We start from the raw sequence: 25,701 nt of genomic DNA on the forward strand, positions 1-25,701 counted from the left end.
TACCCACTAAGCCCTAGCATTGTCCCTAGCCTTGACCCTAGCTTTTTCTTTTTTTCTTTTTTTTTTTTGTTTTTGTTTTTTGGTCAAAAATAAAAATTCTGAGGTGAACTCCCATCATATAATGGCATGGTAAAAGTCTGGGCCAGATTCAGGCACTGTAATCTTTTGTTTCCCATACTCAGGAACCATGAGAAATAATTTTTCTATGTAAGAAATTAAGCTATGTTTTGAAGCCACAGGAGTCTGAAGGTAATGTAAAGTCATTATGCTTATCTCTGTCAGATTAAGACGCCTGGAATTAGTTCTTTCTGCCTCAGCCTCTGGGAGCGCTGGCATCACAAGTGTGTGCTTTGCCGTTATTCTTGCTAAAATAAAACTGTATGGAAATATTTACTATAAAAACAAAAGAGGAAAGATATTGAGTTAGGTCCTGGTGTAAAAACTGGCCAAGAGATGTTTGAGGAAATACATCATTGTAAAGCACTGATTTTAATAGTTGGTGGTTCCCTTCACCGGAGAGTAAGAGAAGCCAGCCTCACTGACGCCCAGTGTGAATGGTGTCTGGATGGTCTAATCCTTAGTGTAGCCTTTGGTAAGAGGCGTGTAAGGCATGGAATGTGACAAGGGATCGAATACCTACATCGGTGTATATGCATATATCTGAAAGATGAGTTTGGCAGCTGAAACCCTGTGTCTGCTTTTAGTAACGTTCTCGAAGGGTCGGGGAGGAGAGAAAGGTAACCCTCGCAGGGGTCTGGCGAAGGCTGCCTCCTGATTGCCTAGAGCCAGCAATCTATTAGGCTGCAGGCTATTGCTGGCTCAGCCCAACACGGGCGGTTGGCAGCCTTTTACAAAGTCCTGTCCTGTCCTGGACACTTTCACAAAGCTAGACCTGAAGGACGTGAAATGCTTCGGTGGGATTTGTCAGGAGTCACTTTATCAAGGCTACTGGAAACATACTTAAGAAACGATTTTTGGGCTTATTAACTGCCACATCTTACACAAGGTGGGTTCGTGTGAACCATGGAGGCTGAGAGTTTTCATAACATGTCTTCTCTCCTTTAACCGTTTACCACGTAACGGGCCATTTCTACCTTGAAAAACAAACGGATCCGCAGTCCAACTTTCCTGGACGTGGTACGACCGCCGCTTTCTCTACGTATTTCCGCTTCTGCTCAAGATACCCTGATAGAGGGTCCACTCCTTCCGATCGCGGCTCCTTCCGGGTCCGCAGAGCGACACGTCACTGCTCGGCTCTCAACCAAACTGTTCAGAGCACGCTCTTTCCGCGCGTTTCGCTCCCCCGCGCCCGCCTATCACAGTTCGGTGGGACTTCATAGTCACGCCTCTCAATAGGTTGAGTGATAGTTATATTGTCCACTCAAAAGGAGAAATCCAAGCTCGAGCCACGCCCTCGGAATGACAGACAGAACCGTAATCCTGTCGGTCCCCTGAAATGTACATTGACGGAGGCCAGCCAATGCGGAGCGGGCTGGAAGGCGGGCCTTGGCTGCTGTCAGGGTTGGGTGCGCCGCAGAACGGATGGCAGGGGGAGCAGAGTGGGTTCCTGAGGAGCATCCGTAGGGTGAGAAGGCTCTTGGGTGGCGCTGGAGGAATAGCGGCAGGTGCTGCGTGGGGTGTTGGCGGGCCCGAACGAGGTGCTGGAGGCAGGCCTGTAAAGGTGTGGAGCAGAGCCTGCCTGCGGCCTGTCGGAGGAGGGGGCGTGGGGTGTGAGCTGGGGATGTCTAGGCACTGGAGCACCAGACGATCGGAGGAAGGGTCTTGGCAGAGCAATGCACTCTGGCCATGAGGGCGTGAGACACAGGATCCTGGGACTAGCTTGGAAGGGCCACGCGGAGCGTGCTGAGATAGTGGGGTCGGGGTCAACGAGGGTGCACGAGATGACGTGGAAACGTATATGGGAAAACCACCGAGGCTGCAGCCCTAGAATTTAGAGCTAGGGCGGGTCGCAGACACAACTGAGAAGCAGAGCGATGATGAGCAGACAAGAAAAAGCGTGCTTTCCCTTTCTGTACCCTATCGGTGTGTGGAGATTGCCAAGAATGGGATGAAACTCGCAATATTTAGCTTTAAATTACTAGTTGCCTGTATTCAGTTTTCAAGTCCAGGTTTTAGCACACTGGCTGCGTTTGCTTACTCTTCAGGTGTGTGGATCTTATCAGCTCAGTGGTGTTTAGTTTCCATGTCACCTATCTCCGGAGAACAACTACAAACCCAAGAGATGGGACTGTGTTGTTCACTTCCCGGAATTAGTGCGTGATAAGCCTTCCCTTTGGAATTATAATTAAACACACCAGCCCAAACTGCTCTTTTGGTGTAGTTAATTAAAGGAAAGATGTTAGACTTGACAGTGAGAGTCTTTGTGTTTTCCATTTTGTCCAGTGTTATCCTTTTCCAACCCCCTGCTCCCTGGAAAGAAGGGAACAAGATAATGCAGTTTCCCCTTTCCTAGCATAGTTTTTGAACAGTGCTGCATTTTCTCAGTTGCTACAATCTTTATTTCTTAGTCCTTAACACTCCTATTGTCTATAATTGGTCACCATTCTGAACTGTCTGCAGATTGCTTCCCTTATTACCATACCCAAATTTATTCTGGTTCAGAAGAAACTATATATTTATATATCCCCTCTAGATTTTCATCTGGTGCTAGGAGCTGTCCGTAGGTCATGGAATGTGTTGTTTAGATCATCAGGATCTTTGACAGGGAAATAGACCCGAGAGCAGTACAGTGTGACCTGTGGAAATGAATATGTAGTGGGTTGCCTGAGTATGTTTCTGTCTTGAGTGCACAGGTTGCACTTGCATTAGTGATCACCTGCTCTTTAGTTGGCCAGGGAGCTTGCACACTGGGATTAGAAACAGAAAAAAGCTTGTAGCCAATCAATTGAGGCTTAGATTTAGGGCTGGAAATTATGTCTTAATCAGTCATGATTCCTAGATTTCCACTTTCACTTCAGTAAGTAATGTTCATTGCCACCTTCCCTCCCTTCACACTTAGCTTCCTGCACAAATTACCTCCCTCTCTTTTCCCCATCCTCAGCCCCACTCACCCCCTTAACTTTTTTTGTGGCAAGGTCTCACATTAACTCAAACTGACGCAGACCTTAACCCTGTCTTCATGTTGAACTCAACAGTACAATGACCTCTTCCTCAGTGTCTCCAGATGTTGGGAATCTAGACCTGGGCTAGGGTACCTGGCTTGTATGTTCTCCTCCTACACGTTTGCGTGCTTGCTTTCTTTTTCCCCTTTAATATGAACCTTTGTTTGGTTTTCCATCTTTTTATTTTCACGTCCTTTCTTCCACTCCCCTTTCCCCTCCACTTCTGTTTCTGTTTGATCCTTGTGTGTTTCACCAGTTGTACTTAGTCGATGTGCAAGTAGGAAACAAAATTGTGGGTGGAATATTTATTGCTTTTTGTAGTACTGAAGATGGAAGCCAGGGCCTTTTTGCCTTTTAGGTAAATGCTCTGTTGTTGAATCACATGGGTAGCCCTTTCAAAGAATTTTATTTTGAGGCAGGGTCTCTATACTGGCTAGTCTGGTCTGGAGCCTTTGATTCTTCTGCCCCAGTCTCTTGAGTACCTGGAATCATAGACATGTGTGGAGTGCTATGTTTTGATTACTCTTTTTTGATCTTTTATTTTTGGCAGGGAAGGCACTATAACTAGGTTACTAGGTAACCCTGACTGGCCTAGAATGTGCTTTGTAGATCAGCTTGGCCTGCCTCTGCCTTCTGAGTATTGGGATTAAAGGCATGTACCGCTAAGCCTGGCCCTACTTTTTCGTTTTGACATAAAAACCTAATAATGTTTGCTTCCTTGCTTGTGCATCAGTCTGTAGTCCCAGGCTGGGTTACCTCTATGGTGTTTTTGTTGTTCATATATACTTTGTGGTTCTTAACCATCATAAAAGATTAAAGCTAATTTAAGTAGGTTTAGGATATTCAATGTCTTACAGTCTTGACTTCTTCCATTTTAGGTATTTGAATATTGTCAGCTGCTACCTATTGATGACAAGATGACTAAGCTTGGATTTTTGCGATTGTCCTATGAGAAGCAGGACACACTTCTAAAGCTTCTCATCCTGTCGATGGCTGCTGTGCTATGTGAGTCTATGTGTACACTTCTCCTTGGAGTTGGAATGATGAAAAAAATTAAAAACAGCTTTTAAAAACATGGCTTATTCTTTTAGCAGACTGCCGTTCTTTTTTTTTTTTAATTATTTATTTTACGTATGAATATACTGTCATTATCTTCGGACACATCAGAAGAGGGCATCGGATCCTATTACAGATGGTTGTGAGCCACCATCTGGTTGCTGGGAATTGTACTCAGGACCTCTGGAAGAGCAGTCATTGCTCTTAACTGTTGAGCCATCTCTGTAGTGTCCAGGTGTTGTGTTTTGTAAAAGATTTGTCTTCAACTCTGTTGCATCTGATGGTTATATAGTACCATCTTGACAGAGTCTGGGATCACCTAGGAGACAAGCCCAGGGCATTGCAGTGAGAAATTATCTGGATGAGGTTTACTGATGTTGGAAAGACCATCTAAATGGGATGATGCCCTTCTGTAGGCAAGGGTCCTGAATTGAATTGAAAAGAGGAAGTGAGCAGAACAGTAACACGTCTTCCTGATTGGACGCAGTGTGATCTGTTGCTACATGCTCTGCCACCGTCGTCTTTGCATATCTCGCCCTCATCCTGGAACTGCGAGCCCAAATGAACCTATTCTCCCTTACATCAGGGTATTTATCACAGCACTAGGAAACGTAGTTTATTTGAGGCAGTGTTGCTGCATACCCAGATTAGCTTCAGCTCCTCTCTCAGCCTCCAAGTGCTGGCATTGCAAGCAAACACAACTGTACCTTAGTATTTCTCAAAGTCTTTTGAAAGCTTGCTTTTAAAGCTTTCCCAGCTCTTCATGGGTCAAATGTATATCTTTGCTTGATATTTCCCAAGATTAAAATAAGGGGGTGGAAGGTGTATATGTAAAAGATGGCTAAATTCAGTATCAGGTAAATATGATCTGACAGGCTTTGTGTAATACAACAAATGGTTAAATGTATCCCATTTAAGTGAAAACACGTGGACACTTTTGTCAGACTTTTAGTGTTTCTTCTAGGTGGTGAGAAATGGATGATGATTTCATTCAAGAACTCTGACTCCAGTGCTGAAGAATTGTAGTTTCCCCATAATGCCGCTGCTTACCTTCTGTTGTTCTTTAATAGCATGCCACCAATTAAAACAGTTATGCTCTGGATTTTGCAGCTTTTTCTACTCGTCTTTTTGCTGTGCTGAGATTTGAAAGTGTCATCCATGAGTTTGATCCGTGAGTACCTTTGCTCTGATATGGTTTCCTTCTAGAGATGTTGAAGTTTGTGGATTTTACATGTTTAAGTTCCAAATAGTTCTTCAGTGGTGGAGATTTTTTTTCAGCACATTTAAAGGAAGACTTTGTCAAGGTTTCCAAGTGAGTCGTAAGATCTCAAAAATATAATAGGCTTTGTTGTTAAGCCTTCCTACTTGTGGTCTGGCTAGACTAAGAGAAATCTGGCTTTTTAGTTTGATCAAGTGCAGTAATGGACCTTAAGGGAAAGAGTCCTGGAGTATATTTGAATCTATAAAGAATATCACAAGTCATGAACTTGAGATCATAACTTCTTTTTTTTTTTTTTTTAAGATTTATTATTATATCTACGTACACTGTAGCTGTCTTCAGACACACCAGAAGAGGGTGTAGGATCTTGTTATGGATAGTTGTGAGTCACTATGTGGTTGTTGGAAGTTGAACTCAAGACCTTCAGAAGAGCAGTCAGTGTTCTTAACGGCTGAACCATCTCTCCAGCCCAGATCATAACTTCTTTTCCACTTATTTATATAGTAGAAACTGGGCTTATTATTACATTCATTGGCATTAAAAATATTAGAGCTATGACAGCTTGGTATTGTGCCCTATATCTATCATCCTGGGCTGTATAGTGAGAGTCTGTTTAAAAAAAAACCCAATACAAATTAAAAATAAAAAAAATTTGGGCATAGTGGCACATATCTTTAATCCTAGCACTTGGCAGGAAGAGGCGGGCAGATCTCTGTGAGATCAAGACCAGGTTGGTTTACATAGTTCCAGGCCAGCTAAGTCTACAAGGCAGTACAGTGAGATCCTGTCTCAAAAGAACGAAACGAAGCAAAAACCACCATGGGGCTGGAGAGATGGTTAAGGGTACACACTGCTTTTGCAGAGGCTCCACATTTAGTTTCCAGCACCCAGGTAAGATGGTTCACTACCATGAGTCCTCTCACATCTTGAGACACCTTCATAAACACATAATTAAAAAAGAAACAAAAAGTTTCCCAAGCCTTAAATAAAAAGTCTAAGGGTTTTTTTTTTTTTTTTTAATTAGCTTGAAAAAGATATGGTGAAGCCTTTAGTAGTATTAATAACTAACATTAGCTGCATGAGGTGGTGGTGCATGCCTATAACCTTAGGACCCTAGGGGCCAAGAGTCGAGAGGATTGTGGCAAGTTGGAAGTCAACTCTGAATACATAGATACTAGGTCATCTAGGGCTACGTAGGAAGCCTCTATCTCAAACAAACAAGAGCAACAGCACAGAAAACAAATGGGCCAACAATATGGCTCAGTGGGTAAAGGCACTTGCTGCTAGGATTCAGTTAGATTTTCCAGAACCCACATGGTGGATGGAAAGAGTTAATAGTCAAAAAGTTGTCCTCTACTCTCCACATACAGCGTGACCCCATCCCCACTCCCTTTACATAATATTTTCTTTTAAATCTAAGCATCTTTTCTTTTTTTTTCTTCTGAGCACTATTTTACATTGGGGGATTTTCTTTAAATCCCCAAAACAACCCAGTGAAATATGGTACAGTTTTTTCTTTTGTTGATGAGAAGACTGGGACTGTGTCCACAGTTTCACATTTACTAGATGGGAGCTACAGTTTGAACATAGGTTTGTCTCATTGTAGACTGTGGTCATTGTTAATAGTGCTTAAAGTTGAGGCTTATGAAAAATTTGGAAATGAGAGTTACAGATTTTGACCTACTGAAAGCTTAAAAATAACATGTTCATATTTAATAACATTGCTTCAAAAGTTCAAGGCCTGTACTTGGTTTGCAGATTTGTCATTTTCTTTTGTGTAGATAAAGAATTTGGAGGTCTTGCATGTATTTTCTTAGGGGAATTCTGAAATGATTTTACATTTTTTTCCCCTCATAAATGAGAAAACTTTCTTTTTTTTTTTAAATTTATTTATTATTATATGTAAGTATACTGTAGCTGTCTTTAGATACCAGAAGAGGGTGTCAGATCTCATTACAGATGGTTGTGAGCCACCATGTGGTTGCTGGGAATTGAACTCAGGACCTTTGGAAGAGCAGTCAGTGTTCTTAACCGCTGAGCTATCTTTCCAGGCCGAGAAAACTTTCTGTGTTGGTTAGTTTTGACTGTTAACTTGACATACTGTAATCACCTGGAAAGAGAGTCTTTTTGTTTTTTGTGTTTTGAGACAGGGTCTTACTTTGTCACCCTATCTGTCCCGGAACCCTATGTAGACCGGGCTGGCCTCGAAGTCACAGAGATCTGTCTGCTAGCCTTTGCCTCCTACTCACTGGAACTAAAAGTGTGTGCCACCATAGTAGCCTGGGCAGAGAGTCTGGATGAATTCTCTATCTACATCAGGTTGGCTTGTAGGCATATTTGTGGGGACTGTCTTGATTGTTAATTAGTAAGGAAGACCTAGTAGATGACATCATTCCCTAGGTACTGAATAGTTTAAGAGAAAAATAACTTAAGAGCAGTCAGGCAGGCGGGCAGGCCTGTTTGTGTTTGCTTATTTCTCTGCTGTTGGCTGTGGATGTGACTAGACGTTTGACTTCTTTGCTAGCATGGACTGTCCCTGGAATTGTAAGCCAATACTTGCCTTTTCACCTTTGTTGTTTTTGTCTTAATCTAAATACATGACTTTTTTGTTTTGCAGTTTTAAAAAATAACTCATAGTTATTTTTTCTACTCTATCTCTGCTCTCTAACTCCTACTGTTTTGTTTGTCAGAGTATTTTATCACAGGAACAGAAAGAGTATACAACTCATCCTTTTTTTTTTTTTTTTTTGCTTTTCTTTTCTTTCCCCCTTCCCTTTTTCCCTCTTGCTCCAGCCACACTCAGTCTGGCCCACAGGGGCTTTATTTGTTACTCATTACGGATAGGGATGGTTGACCTCCAGAAGAGCAGTCAGTGCTCTTAACCGCTGAGCCATCTCACCAGCCCTTGTCTGTTTTTTTTGAGATAGAGTTTTATGTAGCTCAGGGTAGTTCTAACCTGCTCTGTATCTAGCTGATCATGACTTTGAACTCCTTATCCTCCTGTCTCCATCTCCCAAGTGCTGGAATTACAGGTATGTGCCACATGCCCATGTCTAACTTTTGTCTCTTGATCAAACTGTTAGAGCTTCATTCTTAGATCTTCCAGATGGGCAAATATCGAAGTGAGCTAATCAGGGAAAACAAAGTGTTGTAGAACTGGAAGACACTGTACAAGTGAGTGGACTATTCATATCTTTCTTAGTCTGCCTCCTACTTGTAGGTAATGTACATGATTACAGTAACACATTGACTGCCTTCTGCAACCCTCATCCTTCTGCTTCTCTGAGAGTTACCAAAATAACATATCTGGGAGGAACAGGAGAACAGAGCTTTATGCTATCTGCTGTTTCTCCTTACCTTAGCTGTCAAAACTTGACTGACCAAGGAGAAAAATAGGGTTAGGGAGGTAGGCTGGGCAGTGATTACCCCTTGTTAGAGGCCCGTTTATTTACTTGATTTTCTTCCCCCTCCCTCTTCCTAGTCACTTAGGGAAAGGCTCTAAAACACTGTGCTCATGTATAGTTCTTAACATTTCTGGTTAAACATGTTTTACGTAACAAGTTTAAACTTGTTAGAAGTTTAAACACTCCTTATGAAGTTCTTGTTATTGTGTGGTTAACTTTTTCTCCATTGTTCATATGGTGGTATACCAATACCTTTATAGGTGTTCATTACTTAGAGGTTTCTGTGTGTCCTTATGTGTGCTAGAGGAAGGAAAGGTGTGCTTGACACTTGAAAAGGGTCAAATCTTGTAGTTCATGCTTCAGCAGACTTGTGTTTTGGGTGCTTGCATCCTTGCTGGCTTTGTTATTTACCACAGGCTAGCCTCCTAAAGTGTCTGTCTGAGTGCTTTGCTGTGGACATTAGATTTCCTGTTCATTTCCTTCAGAGAAGGAAGTGCTGTGCTTGATAAAAGTATGAGATAGAAATAGAGACTTGAGTCAGTATAAATGATTTTGATGACTTAATTTTTGGTAGTAAACCTTTTTGCAGTAATGCAGTATCCCTCAGTGTCAGGATCTGGAAAGCAAGCTCATTGCGAGGTAGGATGCGTGTGCAAACAGATTCGGGAACATGGTTCTTTCTTTCTTGCTCTAGGTACTTTAATTATCGGACCACCCGGTTTCTGGCTGAGGAGGGGTTTTATAAATTCCATAACTGGTTTGATGACCGGGCTTGGTACCCTTTGGGCCGAATCATTGGAGGAACAATTTACCCAGGTGAGGGGGACAGGATTCATTGTGTTTGTAAGGATAGTGTGGTGTTTGTATGCTGTGAAACAACTCTATTTCTGTTTGCTTGGGGGGGGGGGGTACTTGTAATTTCATTCTGATTAGAGATTTCCAAAAGTTGATTATATGAAGAACTTGTGTGGGATAGTGGAGATTGGGGGAGGGGAGGATGGTCTTACACATTCTGGATCTCTGATCGAATCCTTAATAGAGAAGTGTTGATACTTAGTACAGTTGCTATGATAGTGTTTCTAATGGTTTGTCAAGACCCGTTGAAGTTTGGATTGATGCTTTCTTGTTATTTTTTTACCAGGATAACCTAATGGGATTCCTTTTTCCTGTTTCAGGCTTAATGATCACTTCTGCTGCGATCTACCATGTGCTCCATTTCTTCCATATCACCATTGACATTCGGAATGTCTGTGTTTTCTTGGCTCCTCTTTTCTCCTCCTTCACCACCATCGTTACATACCACCTTACCAAAGAGCTCAAGGTAAAGGGCGAGAGCGAGTGAGCTGAGCGGCAGGAAGCGTGGGACTGAATGCTGCTGAATCTCTAATAGACACTGGGGGTGGGAGAGTGGGGTGGTGGGGTGGTGGGGGTGGGGGTGGGGGGTGAGGAATGAGAGCCTTAGAAGGACAGGGAAAAAACTATGTTTTCTACAGTGCTTATTTCTACTACAAATAGGCAGTTAGCAATTATTTGTTGATGATACATTTTAAAAAGCATTTTGAAATTCTAAAGCATTTTGTCTTGGTAATGCTGATTTTCCTTTTTCAGGTTTCTTGCTAACCTTGATTCTTTGGACTCTATTCTTAGTCTGTGGCCTTAGTGTTAGGGAGGTACCTGAGAAGGGACCAGCTATTGGGAGGGCTTGGGAAGCCAGGGTCAGTGTGGAAGACTTCATCCTCCAGTGTGATAATCGGCAAACTAGTAGTTTTGTTTATTTACTTACTTACTTATTTTTTGAGTATGGTTTTATTCTGACTTTAAAGGTTGCCTGGTAACCCTCCATCTTTATGGTCTAAGCTCCTTTCATCTAGGAGAGATTATCTAGGTAGATTATCACTTTTTATTGAGTTGTCCTTGGAGATAAGGTTTTCCTGTGGAGCCCCAGCTGGCCACAGAATTTCCATCTTTCTGTCTCTGCTTTCCAAGAGCTGGGATTATGTGTATTTGCTGTCATGCCTAGGTGTTTGATTTTTCTTTTTTTCTTCCCCTCCCTTCCCCCCCCCCCCCCCCCAACAGGGTTTCTCTGTGCAGCCCTGGCTGTTCTGGAACTCACTCTGTAGACCAGGCTGGCCTCAAACTCAGAAATCCGCCTGCCTCTGCCTCCCAAGTGCTGGGATTAAAGGCGTGTGCACCACCTGGATTTTTTTTTTTTTTTAATTTAAATAATAACTTTATTCTTCTGTTGTACAATTTTTTTTTTTTTAATGTATAGTCACTGTTAGAGGAGGGGGCTAATAAGCAAAACAAGCTATTCTGTCATTCTGTTGCAAAATCTCTGTTTTAGTTTTTGTTCTATTTTTTTGTTTTATTTTTAGTCAGAGTCTTACTCTGGCTGATTTCAAACTCACAGAGATTTAACTGCTTCTGCCTCTGCCTCTGGAGTGCTGAGATTAGAGGTGTGTGTCATCATACCCACTAGGTTTTGACACCTCATGTGGTTGTTGTTATTATTTTGAGGCAGGGATATAGTCCAAGCTAATCATGTGTAGCCAAGGATGACCTTGAATGTCTAGTTTTCTTTACATAATTCCATCAGCTCTCAAATTCTGGGGTTATAGGCATGTGGCATCTTGTTTGGTTTATGTGGTGCTAGGGGTCAAAGCAGGCCTTCATATATGGAGGCACATAAGCACACGACCAGCTGAGCTTCGGCCCTAATTACCTTCCTTTTCACTTTCTATTTTTATTAGTTTTACAAAGAATCATGCTTACTTAGGTTGGTTTTGTTCTTGCCTATTTCTGCTGTGATTACAGGCCTGTTCCACTATACCCAGCAGCTCATATGATGTATTGTCTCAGTGTGTTTGTACTCAGTGTTAGATTTGATGTTCTTACTCAGAATTGACCATGAAGGTTTTGGCTTTGTTGTGCTGTGTGCATTTCTAGCATCTCATACCGACCTTGAAAATAACTGAATGCTCTTGATGTGCCCCTGATAAACAGTACACTAGTAGGTTCTCAGTTGTCTTAGAGGCATATCAGTGTTAACCTTTACTCTTCCCAGGATGCAGGAGCTGGGCTTCTTGCTGCTGCCATGATTGCTGTAGTTCCTGGGTATATTTCTCGATCTGTAGCTGGCTCCTATGATAATGAAGGTAAGATTTGGAATGCCTGAGGAAATGTGTTTATTTTATTATTTACTGAAGTTTCACAAGGTGCTTGCTAAATTTAGGTTCATCTCTGTTACTTAGCAATAATAAAACAGGAATTGGTGAGCAGATTAGAAATGGGCAGGAAGGGATCTTAGGTACTCTCCTCCTGTCATCTGGTCTAGAGGTAATTGGGAACTTTAAAAACTTAATATTTATTGTGTGTATACCTGCATGCATGTAGATCCATGCTTTTATGTCAAGGTTAGTGACAGCTTGCAGTTCTTTTCTTTTTTGGTTTATTTGAGACAGGGTTTCTCTGTATAGCCCTGGCTGTCCTGGAACTCACTCTGTAGACCAGGCTGGCCTCAAACTCAGAAATCCACCTGCTTCTGCCTTCCAGAGTGCTGGGATTACAAGTGTGTGCCACCACCACCTGGCTTTTTTTTTTTTCCTCTTTTTTATTTTATTTTATTTTATTTTATTTTATTTTATTTTATTTTATTTTGTGTGTGTGTGTGTGTTCTTTTCTATCATGTGGTTTTCAGGGATTGAATTCAAGTCATTAGACTTGGTATCAAGTGCCTTTGCAGGCTGAGCAATCTTGTCTTTAAGATTTATTTATATGACTACACTATAGTGGTCCTCAAACACACCAGAAGAGGGGCATCAGATCCCATAACAGATGGTTGTTAAATGCCAGGTGGTTGTTGGGAATTGAACTCAGGACCTCTGGAAGAGCAGTCGGTGCTCTTAACTACTGAACCATCTCTCCAGCCCTAGCTGGGAACTTCTTAACAGGCCTTTGTTTCTTCCCTGGACTCATTTAATTGTTGTTTTAACATTATGATCATTGCTCTTTATTTTGTTAGTGTGTCTTTTTTTTTTTTTTTTGGATTTGGTTTTTTCGAGACAGAGTTTCTCTGTGTGGCCCTGGCTGTCTTGGAGCTCTGTAGACCAGGCTGGCCTCGAACTTAGAAATCCACCTGCCTCTGCCTCCCAGAGTGCTGGGATTACAGGCGTGCGCCACCATCGCTCGGCATGTTAGTGTGTCTTTAAATTGACAGTGACTTTTATTGACTTAATATTCAATGCAATATATTTTTATTTAAACACATTGGGAAACGTGTTAGTTATTATAAAGATAGGTAACGAATTAGATTATTTTGTTCTATAAATAAGAAATTAATCCAGGCACTGGTGGTGCATGCATTTAATCCCAGCGTTTAGGAGGCAGAGGCAGGCGGATTTCTGAGTTTGAGGCCAGCCTGGTCTGCAGAGTGAGTTCTAGGACAGCCAGGGCTGGGCTACACAGAGAAACCGTGTTTTGGAAAAAAAAAAGAAAGACAGATAGATAGACAGATAGACAGACAGACAGAAATTAAGAGATATATAATAGCTGTTGTCTCATAGTCTGTTAAGGAATATAATAATGGGTCTATAAAAATAACTCTAGGTGAGTATGGTTGCATTTACCTCTGATTCTGGCACTTAAGTAGGAGGATGGGGAATTCAAGGCCATCTTGACTGTATAGTGAGCTTGAGGCCAGCCTGGGCTACATTAAGACATTGTTTCAGAAAATAAAAACAAATTAAAAAAACCCCAAAGCTGGGCCTGTTACCATGTTCCTATAATCTTGGTATTCAAAGTAAAAAGGGAAGATAATGAGTTCAAGTCCAGACTGACCTTCATAGTGAATTTGAGTCTAGCTTTGGCTACATAGTAAATTTTAGACCAACTGGGGCTGTCTAGCGCGAAACTTTTTTTTTTTTTAAAGCTCTCTAGCACTCTACTTTGATGATGTCTAGTGAAGAGACATTAATTTGATTTTGGGTGTCAAAGGAAAGCTTTTTGGAAATGGTTGAAATTGATCTGGACTAAATTTGGGAATCCATGAGGCAATTTTTTCCAGGTTCAGGGAGTGTGTGTGTGTGTGTGTGTGGTGGTAGAACTGTGGATTGAATCTTGGGCTTTAGGAATGCTAGACAAGTGTTCTTTGGAGCCATAGCCTCCAAGACCACCAGTCAACTGTTCAGGACAGCAGCATTCAGAATAAAAGGTCCATCTTTATTAACATACATCCCTGGTACTGTAACTGTCCATATACTTAAGACTAGCTAGATTTACTGTCCACAAAACAGTGTTATGGCCAGTATATACCAGTTGCTTTCTATATTCTAAGTATTATTCTAGGTGCTTTATGTGTACTGTATTTTTCTTTACAGTACTTCAATAAGTAGTTTTTTTGAAGATTTATTTTAGATTTTATTGAAGATTTCCTTGGGCTGGAGGTGCAGCTTGGTAGATGAGGATTTGCCTAGCATGCATGAGGCCCTGTGTTTAATCCCCAGCACTTGGGGGATAAAATTATACTCAAGACTCCTTCTTACAGGAAGCAAAGGCAAAGGGAAGTAAAGTAATTTGCCTAAAATTATACTTGTACTGAGTTTAGAAACCTGAATCTAAATAATGTGTTCCAGAATGGTCTTCTTTTTTTTTTTAAAGATTTATTGCCTTTTCAAATGCCTGAAGAGGACAGAAGAGGGGCGTAAATCATCTGGAACTGGAGTTACAGATGGTTGTGAGCCTGCAGATGTGGGTGCTGGGAACCAAATTTCGGTTTTCTGAAACAATAATATTTGTTATTAACCATTGAGCCATTTCTAGTTCCTAGAAAAGTAGTTTGTTTTTTTTTTCTCCCTGGGTTGGGGGTGTGTTGAGACAGAGTTTCTCTGTGTAACTCTGGCTGTCCTGAATCTTACTCTATAGATCAGGCAAAGTGCACATTCAGAGATCTACCTGCCTCTGCCTTCTACGTTCTGGGATTAAAGGCCCAGCTCCTAAGAAAGTATCCTGAAATGTGTTAGTGTGGGTTCTGAGTCTCTGTTGTTTCCTGCAGGCATTGCTATCTTTTGCATGCTGCTTACATACTACATGTGGATCAAGGCAGTGAAGACTGGTTCCATCTATTGGGCTGCCAAGTGTGCCCTTGCTTATTTCTATATGGTAACTCTGTGTGTGTGTGTGTGTGTGTGTGTGTATGTATGTATGTATGTTTGTACATGTATACTCTGTGTGTCTTTGTCCTTTTCTTTTTTCTGGTGTAAGGAATTGAGCCTATAGTAGGCATCTGATTTATTACTGTGCCACATCTCTAGCTTCTCTACATATTTTTAATTTAAAAATTTTCTTTTTCGCCTGAGTTCTCTTTCGTATGGGGTCTTATGTATCCTTGGTTGTTCTCAAACTCTGTTTAGCTGAGGATGATCCTCCTGCCTCTACTTCTTGAGAGCTGGGATTGCAGATGTGTACCATCATGTATGTTTGGCAAGCTCTCTACAAACCTAGGTACATCTACATCTCTAGCTTTCTTTTTTTTAGTCTGCTAATAAAAATTTTCAAATTCTGTATTACTGTATTTCCTATGGGTACCTGTTGGTTTTCTCATACTTTTCTTAAAATTTTTCTTTCTTTCTTTTTTTTTTTAATTTTTTAAATTTTTATTTATTTATTTATTTATTTTTAAATTTTTCTTTCTTAATACATAATTTTTTTTGTATAATTTTACATCTATCTCTTGACTTTCTTTACATATCTGCTTCTACTTAGATTGTGTGTGTGACATAATTGGTTACATCTATATTTATACTGTGGCTTGATGTGTAGTTCAGCATGGTGTGAGTGGTCCTCAAAGGGACTGTTGTTTCTGTCCTCTCACAGGTCTCTTCATGGGGAGGCTATGTGTTCCTGATCAACCTGATTCCTCTCCATGTTCTGGTGCTAATGCTCACAGGCCGTTTTTCTCACCGGATCTACGTGGCCTACTGTACTGTGTACTGCCTGGGCACCATTCTTTCTATGCAGATCTCCTTTGTCGGCTTCCAGGTAAACCTGAGAGGTAGAATTCCCTGCAGCCAAATGTTTCTGAGTAGCTTCAACTGGATTGACTGAACAGAACATTGGTTATTAGAATCTGCTTCTAGTAGCATGTTAGTGTTTGCCGCATGCTCTTTGAATTTAAAGGCTCTCTGGCTTGAGGTTGTGTGAGGAAGAGGAGGACCTGTTAAAAAAGGTTGATTTAAATAATCAAAGTTTAAATTTCAAAAAAAGTTTAAAAACTCCAGCTCCTTTAGTAGAAATGATCCCATTTAGCAGCACTGAACTCTGATCATCTTACTGGGGTCGTGTGATCTCTTGAAAAAGTAAATCACAAACCTTCTACCCAAGTTACACTAACTGTTACAGTTAGCAGGAAATATTTTTAGTAACTTAATATATAAAATTTGCTATTTGGTGGAATGTGTAAGAGATGTAATTTACTAATCCTTGAGGAAGCTGGAGAAAGAAATACATACAGCTGTTTGTAGTCTACACAGTTCAGTAGTTATAGAAGGTTGTTTCCAGGACATCAGCATTATTAGTGTCTGGCTACTTGTTAGCAATGCAAATTCTGTAGAGGTCGGAGGATTAGGAATTCAAGGCCATCCTTGACTATGAAGTCAGTTCTAGGCCATACTGGAATACCTGAAACCTTGTCTCAACAAACAACAGAATGAACATCAAGAACCCAGGCCAAACCAAACTAAGTGAACCAGTAAAAGAAACCTGTTGAATGAGAGACTCTGGGGTGGGGCTTAGCAGCCAGCTTTAATGTTGGTTAAGCCAGTACTTAGCCCATTTGTTATGATGTCCACTAGATTTAGAGAACCACTGTGTCTGGAAAAGAGTAACTTCTATACTAAAGGAGACCGAGTGAAATGAGACATAGGAGCCATTGATTTGCCAGGTTTGGAGATGATTTTGTTGAATTTTAAATAGTTTTAGTGAAAGGGAATTTGGAGAAAATGCCAGTCTACACTAAGGAAATAGCCTAAGCAAATGGCATAGATGTGATTATGATAGTGTATGGTATGCTTTGTTGGCCTCCAAACATTCCTTGGAAAATATATTTGGTAAATTAAACCCTTTAATATTGGTCCTCATTCATTTTAGAACTTTAAAACTCATTTGACTCCTTGAGCTAAATAGATCAGGAAAATGCCACTCTTGGATGAACTCATTCTGGGTTTTTTGTTTGGTTTTATTTTGTTGTTTTGCTTCTAATATTGCCCTATATGCTCACCTGCCTCCCTTAGCCTGTCCTTTCATCAGAACACATGGCAGCCTTCGGAGTGTTTGGTCTCTGTCAGATCCATGCTTTCGTAGATTACCTGCGCAGCAAGTTGAATCCACAGCAATTTGAAGTTCTTTTCCGGAGTGTTATCTCCCTGGTTGGCTTTGTCCTCCTCACCGTGGGAGCTCTCCTCATGCTGACAGGTAGAGGATTCTTTGATTTTTCTTTTTATTTCAAGCAATAAAGTTCTACTTAAAAAAATTAATTAAATTTTATGTGTATGGGTATTTGTCTGCATGAATGCCTCTGTACCACACATGTGCTTGGCCCCTGAGGAGGCCAGAAGAGGGCTCCAGATTTCCTGTATCTGGAGTTGCAGACAGTAGTGAGCCTCCATGTGGTTGCTGGGAACTGAACCCATGTCATCTGCAAGACCAGGAAGTGCTCTTAACTGTGAGCCATCTCTCTCTCCAGTGCCAAAGTCCTACTTTAAAACATTACTCTGCTTGTCAGCCTGTTTGGATTTTGCGTGGCAGAGTATTTGTAGAGCTGCTAAAAGGACTGTTGAGGCTTGCTGGTCTTTCTCAGTTCCTTTGCTCTCCTATTGGTCGCTTGTGGAAATTCTTACACTTTTGACATATTGTAAGTCATGGTGCTTGTCTCACTTGATGAGAACTAAATCAGGGCTATTTAGTTTAGATGATATTCTCATTCTTTTTTTACTTATATTTCTCAGAAGCTAATTTGGTCTTTCTAATTCATAGCAGGATAAAGGACCTAGTTCACTTAGATTCCAGAGTTGGCCTTGATTTGTTGATTTGAGCAGATCATACCTAAGATCTTCCTTTCTAGTAGGCTTCTCTGACCCCCACTACCACCCCCATGCATTTATATATAACCTAATTATTGCATTGACAGAAATACGCTCAAGTTAAAAAGAAAAGGAGTGAAATTCTATAAGTATAATTTATGGTGGTAAAGCAAAAACAGCCCTTTTCTGCCTCAGAATTTTACTAAAATGTGGGCTGGTGAGATGGCTCCATGGATAGAAGTGCTTTGTAACCCTGCACTCCTGGGATGAAATGGGTAGCTAAGACAGTTCAGTCACCCAGGAGCTTGGAGGTAAACTAGTCTGGAATATAAAGTGTGGCAGAAACACTAAGGGAAACCCTGCTTCAGACAACGCGATGGCAAGAACCGGCTCCCACTAGTTGTCCTCTTTCTTTGATACTTCTGCACATACTCAGACACAGTACAAGGCACCCTCATAATAAAATAAGATGGGATGGTAGTCATTAGTTAGCATTGTAGCTTAATGTTGTAGGAATATATGTTAAATATTGATTGTCTTTTTTCTTTCAGGCAAAATCTCTCCCTGGACAGGGCGTTTCTACTCTTTGCTGGATCCCTCTTATGCTAAGAATAACATCCCCATTATTGCGTCTGTGTCTGAGCACCAGCCCACCACCTGGTCCTCCTACTATTTTGATCTACAGCTTCTTGTCTTCATGTTTCCAGGTCTGTCTTGCATTTTGAAGTGACCATAAGAATTAACCTTTGATTCCAAATATATTAATTATTCTCTTAATTTTTTATAATATATTTTTACATAATTTTACTACAATATTACAATATATTTTATATTTGTATTATAAAAACATTATAATATTATAAAATACTACAAAATTTTTATTATGTACTAGATCTTACTACTTGTCCTATCGATGTTAACATTTTAGATTAGATGCAGTGCTGAATGTTTATCATTTTAGCAATTGGAAGCCTGAGGCGGAAGGATTCTAAGTTTGAGTTTGCCCTGGGCTACATAGTGAAACATTTTCAAAAAGCCTTAACAAAAAAACCTCATAGTCAGTGTTAGTTAATTTTGAGACAGAATCTTATTGTTTATTCCTTGCTAACCTGGAACTTGCTCCATATGACAGGCTGGCTTCAAACTTACAGAGATCTGCCTGCCTTTATCTTCCTTGCAAGTACTGGGATTAAAGGCTTTGGATCAGTCCTAGGCTCTGGGGGAAAATAGTAATAGTGTATGCTGATTAGAATTTATGGAAATATTTTTTCATGTGTAGACATGTGTAAAGCTGTGGAAAAGGACAAGGGACTTGTAACTTCTTGTAGCAGCATCTTAATATATTTCATACTTAAAAAATCGTGTAATTAACCATCTCTTCTGCTAGACGTAAGATTATTTGTGTTCATTTGGTATGTAAGAATATTATAGTAAGAATATTATAGTAAACATCTTTGCATATTGTTTTTGATAGATTCCTAGAATTACTTCCTGAGGTAAATGTGTGAAGTCATCCAGTCCTAATGAAGATATCATGTCTGTAGATGTCTGTCTGCAGGGCTCAGCTACTTACTTTTTCCCCTCTTTTGTAGTTGGCCTCTATTACTGCTTTAGCAACCTGTCTGATGCTCGGATTTTTATCATCATGTATGGTGTGACCAGCATGTACTTTTCAGCCGTAATGGTGAGGAATTCCCTCAGTTCTAGGAAAACTTTATTCCTGACTCTGAGGTCTTGTCTTTTCCTTTTGTCTTACTGAACTAGAAAAAATACTGAAGATTATGCACAGCTGCTTGTAGTTGTTAATCTTTTTTCAGAATGCAAAGAGACTCATATTCTGTTTGTGACATCTAATTTTCTTGGGCTCATAATCTTGTGTTAGACTTCATTGAATTTGGAGCAGATTACAGAAAAACATTTGCATGGAACTGCTCTTACAGACAGTAAAGTTCTGATATATCTTCCTACTTCAGAATATTTTTTATTTTATTTTTATGTATATGAGTGTTTTGTCTGAGTGTGTGTCTGAGCACTGTGTATATTTGGCACCTAAGAGGCCAGAAGAGGTTTTTGTATCCCCTGGGACTGGAGTTATAGACAGATATGAGCTGCCATGTGGGTGCTGGGGATTGAACCCAGGTCTTTTAGAAGAGTAGCCAGTGCTTCTAACCACTGGGCCAGCTCACCAGCCCTTTAATATAAAATTTTAAAATTATAAACAATAAAAATGTATTTTACTGAGGACAGTGGTATAAACTTGTGGTCCCAACACTTGGGAAGTTGAATTATATGTTCAAGGATGGTCTAGGAAACGTAGAAAGTCTCTATATTGAAAAACAAAATGAAGAAAAACAAGGTTTGTTTTTTTTTTTTTTAAATTAATTAATTTATTTTTGCTGGGCAGTGGTGGCGTGTGCCTTTAATTCCAGCACTTGAGAGACAGAGGCAGGCGGATTTCTGAGTTTGAGGCTAGCCGGTCTACAGAGTGAGTTCCAGGACAGCCAGGGCTACACAGAGAAACCCTGTCTCGAAAAATAACAACAACAACAGCAACAAAAAACCCCCAAAAAACAAAAAAAAAAAGAAAAAAATATTTGTTTTTTATTTTATGTGTATTGTTGTTTTGCCTGCATGTATGTGATTATGTGGGTGTCAGATCTTGGGAGTTACAGACAGTTGTGAGCTGTCATGTGGAATTGAGCCTGGGTCTTCTGGAAGAACAGTCAGTGTTCTTAACCACTGACCCTTCCCAGAAATAAATTTATTAAAAAAGTAAATTTTCTATTATATATTATATAATATATAATATATATAATTATTATATAAGTTTATAAAAAGTTATATTTTTCAGAACATGTAAATATAGATGTTCTCACACCCACATATAGATATGCATTTAGATCTGCAGTAGAGATTGCTATTTATATTTATGGTTTTGAGGCAAGGTATTTTTCCCCCTAAATTTTAATTATGTGTGTGTATGCGTGTGCATTTTAGTGAAGGAGCCATGGAAGCCAGAAGCAGGCTCTTGTGAGCCACTGCTCCTGTGCAGGGAACTAAACTCGGTTCCCTTGCAAGAGCAGTATGATCCTAAACCACTGTCATCCCTTCAGCTCTAAAGATTATCATTTATTATATTTATTTGTATGTTTATGTGTTTGTGTCCTTGTGTATGCTACATGCTAGCAGGTGCTTTAGAGTTCAGAAGAGAGCATCAGGTCTCTTGGCTGTTGGGAACTGGACTCCAGGCCTCTGGAAAAGCAACGCATGCTCTTAAACTGCTGGCTCACCTCTTCAACCCTTGCTTTGACCTTTTAAAAAACTTTTAATGATATATACATGTGTCCAGAAGAGAATGATAGATCCTCAAGCTGGAGTCCTAGGCATTTATGAACTGCCTAACTTTAAAGAATTTAAATCTTCTGGAAAAGCAGTTTGTGTTCAGTCACTGAGCTAATTCTCTAGCTTTGGCATTGAATTTTGTCTCTCTTTTTTTCTGGTTTTGTTTGTTTGTGACAGGGTTTCTCTGTAGCCCTGTCTGTCCTTGAACTTGTTCTATATCCCAGGCTGGCCCTGAACTCTGTCTGCTGAGTGCTGGGATTGAAGTTGTGTGCCACCAGCATCTAGCCATTCTCAGCATCTTGAGTGCTGGAATTCCAGGCTTGCACTGCCACTGGCTCAACTGCAATAAAGTTTAAGAAGTATATACTTCTCTTATGCTATAGCTATATCATATAGTTTCTGTTCAACTTTTGCTGGAATAGTGTTTGTTGGAAATTGCTAAGTTGACATCATAGTCTACTAAAAGATTGAAGTCTGTCATTTGTGAAACACTGATTATACTGATCATGTTCTTGTTCCTTTTAGGTGCGTCTAATGCTGGTATTGGCACCTGTTATGTGCATTCTTTCTGGCATTGGGGTCTCCCAGGTGCTGTCCACATATATGAAAAATCTGGATATAAGTCGCCCAGACAAGAAGAGCAAGAAGCAACAGGATTCTACTTACCCTATTAAGAATGAGGTGAGGGCCTAGAGTGCTTGCTCAGTGGTTAAAGGCACTGACTGCTCTTCTAGTCTAGAGGTCCTGAGTTCAATTCCCGGCAACCACATGGTGACTCACAACCATTTGTAATGGGATCTGATGCTTTTTTCTGGTGTGTGTGAAGACAGCTACAGTGTACTCATATTTAAAAAAAAAAAAGGCAAAAGAAAAATGTGTGTGTGTGTGAGTGTGTGTGTGTGATTTGCTTATGTTCAAGAAGGGTATTAGATCAATGTCTTGAGTGTTCAGAATTAATTTATGCAGCCCAACAAATTTTGCTCTCACATAAGCTGTCTGTGTTTGGTTTACTGTACAGTTCTTCATTCTGTAGGTGGCAAGTGGGATGATCCTGGTCATGGCTTTTTTTCTCATCACCTACACGTTTCATTCGACCTGGGTAACCAGTGAAGCCTATTCTTCTCCCTCCATTGTCCTGTCTGCTCGTGGTGGGGACGGCAGCAGGATTATTTTTGATGACTTCCGAGAAGCATATTATTGGCTTCGTCACAATACTCCAGAGGTAAACATTTGGGAGGAGCTGAGTAGTCGGACAGTGGTAAAGACACTTGAAATTGTAGTGACTCTGATATCTTTTACATGGATGGGAAGCTTAGAAAAATTAAAAATTCAGAAACATAGTTTTTAATAAGTTTTAAAGACCAAGGTATTTTCTAGAGTAGTGGTTCTCAACCTGTAGGTCACGACCTCTTTGATAAACCTGTGTTTCTGAAAATATTTACATTATGATTCATAACAGCAGCAAAATTACAGTTACGAAGTAGCAATGAAAATAATTTTATGGTTGGAGGTCACTACAACATAAGAAACTGTATTAAAGGGTGGTAGCATTAGGAAGGTTGAGAACCACTGGGTTAGAGTAACTTAAATTCTAGATTCTGTTTGGACACGTGTATTGATATGATAGTGGTTTTAATATAAGGCAGATCAACCCAGTTACAATGGAAGAAAATGTTAAAAAATAAAGAGTCATTTAAGTTACCTAATGACAAACCAGGAGTGTGGGCACATGCTTTTTATCCCAGCATTGAGGATGTAGAGGCAAGTGAGCCTCTCGAGTTTGAGGCCAGCCTGGTCTGTCGAAAGAAAGACATTTAAAGTAGCTAATGACACTAAGCTTATTTATTTAGCTGTACTTCATAGTCTTCCATACATCTCTTGATGCACTGTTCTGGTTTCAGTGACCTGGAATTAAGATATTTGGGAATGTTGGATTATGTATAATTTAAATTATTTCCTGAGTATATATGAATAGAGGGGTAGGTGCCCCAATTTTATTTTCTTGATAGGCGTACATTACTTTTTAAAGAAATTGATAATTGGGCAAGTCTTACTTGTTATCAAAGATGCCTTTCCACTCTTCTTCGCGTTTGGATTTTAAGAGCAGTGAGATGAACATTTATCTATTTTCATCTTGTTTTAGGATGCAAAAGTCATGTCATGGTGGGATTATGGCTACCAAATTACTGCAATGGCAAATCGGACAATTTTAGTGGATAATAACACTTGGAATAATACCCATATTTCTCGGGTGGGGCAGGTAAGCTCAAGGGTCCTCTAAGTGTCTGTCTGACACGGGAAGACTTTGCGAAGTGTACCGCTAGGAGAGGAGATGACTTGAGATTTTATTTGAGAATTGTGCATTTATTTTTCTAGGCAATGGCATCCACAGAAGAAAAAGCCTACGAAATAATGAGGGAGCTTGATGTCAGCTATGTGCTTGTCATTTTCGGAGGCCTTACCGGGTATTCTTCTGATGGTAATGTGCTTGATTCTGTTAGAACACCTAGTGCATCAGTTATTGCATCCATCAGCTTTTGATCCTTTTGGAGTTACCACAGCAAATAGATATGGCAAAGCCCAAGGTTGGGAATTAATAACTTCTTGTTTGTATTTCAAATACCCTGCCTGTGGTTGATGAATTTTAATAATAAACCTTAAGATATACTTTGTTGGGGCTGGAGAGATGGCTCAGTGGTTAAGAGTACCGACTGCTCTTCCGAAGGTCCAGAGTTCAAATCCCAGCAACCACATGGTGGCTCACAACCATCTGTAACAAGATCTGACACCCTCTTCTGGAGTGTCTGAAGGAAGCTACAGTGTACTTACATATAATAAATAAATCTTTTTTTAAAAAAAAGATATACTTAGTTTACTGCTTTATCATGTCCAGAGCTTAACTGAAAATATCTTTCCATTTACTCTGAATTATTAATAAAAACAGGCTAGGCACTTTTTGTGCTTCTCTGGAATCCCAGCATTTGGGTATAGAAGCAAGAAGATCAGGAGTTCAAGGTCTGCCTCAGCAACATACAGAGTTTGAGATTAGCCTGGGCTATATAATAAGACTATCTAAAAAAGCAAACATGTATAACAAAAGTGTCTCCATTAAGCATACTGATACATTGTTATATTTATTTATGTGTTAATTTGTGTGATGTGTGTGAGGATGTATGTGTCATGGCATACATAGGGCCATCTGAGGACAACTTTGTAGCATTCATTTTGTCTTTCTTAAAATTTTTTTTTAAATATTTATTTATTATTATATGTAAGTACACTGTAGCTGTCTTCAGATACACCAGAAGAGGGCATCAGATCTCATTACAGATGGTTGTGAGCCACCATGTGGTTGCAGGAATTTGAACTCAGGATCTTCAGAAGAGCAGCCAGTGCTGAGCCATCGCCCCAGCCCTTACTTTTTTTTTTAATTGGTTGTTTTACTTATTTATATTTCAAATGTTGTCCTCCTTCCCAGTTACCCCTTTGCAAACCCCCATCCTATCCCCCCTTTACCTCTATGAGGGTGCTCCCTCACCCATCTACCTATTTCCTCCTCATTGCTCTAGTATTTCCTTTAAGCTGGGGTATCAGTCCTCCACAGGACGAAGGGCCTCCCCTCCCATTGATGCCAGATAAGGCAATCAATCCTTTGCTACATAAGCAGCTGGAGCCATAGGTCCCTCCATGTGTACTATGGTTGGTGGTTTAGTCCCTGGGAGCTCTGGTTAGTTAATACTGTTGTTTTTCCTATGGGGTTGCAATCCCCTTCAGCTCCTTCAGTCCTTCCCCTAACTCACTGGGGTCCTTGAGCTCAGTCCGATATTTGGCTGTATGTGCATCTGTATTGGTCAGGTGCTGGCAGAGCCTTTCAGGGGATAGCTATACCAGGCTCTTGTCAGCAAGCGCATCTTGTCAGGGTTTGGTGTCTGCATATGGGATGGATCCCTAGGTGGGGCAGTCTCTGGATGGCCTTTCCTTCAGACTCTGCTCCATTTTTTTTGTTCCTGCATTTCCTTTAGATAGGAACAATTCTGGATTGAATTTTTTGAGATAGGTGGGTGACTCCATACCTCAACTGGGCACCGTGCCTATCTACTGGAGGTAGTTCTTCTGTCGCTTTGTTAGGTATTTAGGCAAATGTCATCCCTGTTGGGTCCTGGGAACCTTTTGCTTCCCTGGCATCTGGGACTTTCTAGTGGTTACGCCCCAGTTCCCCATCCCCCACTGCTACATATTTCTGTTCAAATTTCAGACCCTCTGTACTTATCTCCTATCTCGTCCCATACCTGATCCTGTCCTCCCTTTCTCCCTCCTGATCCAGGTCCCTCCCTCTCTCTACCTCCTGTGATTATTTTGTTCTACCCTCTATGCTGGACCGAATCATCCACACTTTGGTCTTCCTTCTTGTTAAGCTTTATGTAGTCTGTGGGTTGTATCATGGGTATTCTGAGCTTTTGGGCTATTATCCACTTCTCAGTGAG

The 25,701-nt window shown here is 40.5% G+C and overlaps 1 protein-coding gene across 3 annotated transcripts in view; it reads left to right on the forward strand.

The window, feature by feature from the left end:
* The first annotated feature begins 1,482 nt into the window (after nucleotides 1-1,482).
* Nucleotides 1,483-25,701, forward strand: part of Stt3a (STT3 oligosaccharyltransferase complex catalytic subunit A) — a 32,351-nt gene continuing 8,132 nt past the window's right edge. Inside the window, exons 1-15 of one of the 3 annotated variants that reach the window (XM_052188707.1) lie at nucleotides 1,483-1,585; nucleotides 4,001-4,127; nucleotides 5,289-5,349; nucleotides 9,496-9,617; nucleotides 9,977-10,122; nucleotides 11,866-11,956; nucleotides 14,851-14,957; nucleotides 15,672-15,836; nucleotides 17,087-17,267; nucleotides 18,427-18,582; nucleotides 19,468-19,559; nucleotides 21,743-21,898; nucleotides 22,251-22,439; nucleotides 23,361-23,477; nucleotides 23,594-23,696. In XM_052188707.1, the coding sequence (XP_052044667.1) occupies nucleotides 4,040-4,127; nucleotides 5,289-5,349; nucleotides 9,496-9,617; nucleotides 9,977-10,122; nucleotides 11,866-11,956; nucleotides 14,851-14,957; nucleotides 15,672-15,836; nucleotides 17,087-17,267; nucleotides 18,427-18,582; nucleotides 19,468-19,559; nucleotides 21,743-21,898; nucleotides 22,251-22,439; nucleotides 23,361-23,477; nucleotides 23,594-23,696 (1,774 nt within the window). In that variant the 5' untranslated portion in view covers nucleotides 1,483-1,585; nucleotides 4,001-4,039. The other 2 variants (XM_052188708.1, XM_052188709.1) reach the window with 2 other exon arrangements.

The sequence above is a fragment of the Apodemus sylvaticus genome, chromosome 7 (genome assembly GCF_947179515.1).
Source record: "Apodemus sylvaticus chromosome 7, mApoSyl1.1, whole genome shotgun sequence".
Taxonomy (NCBI): Eukaryota; Metazoa; Chordata; class Mammalia; order Rodentia; family Muridae; genus Apodemus; species Apodemus sylvaticus.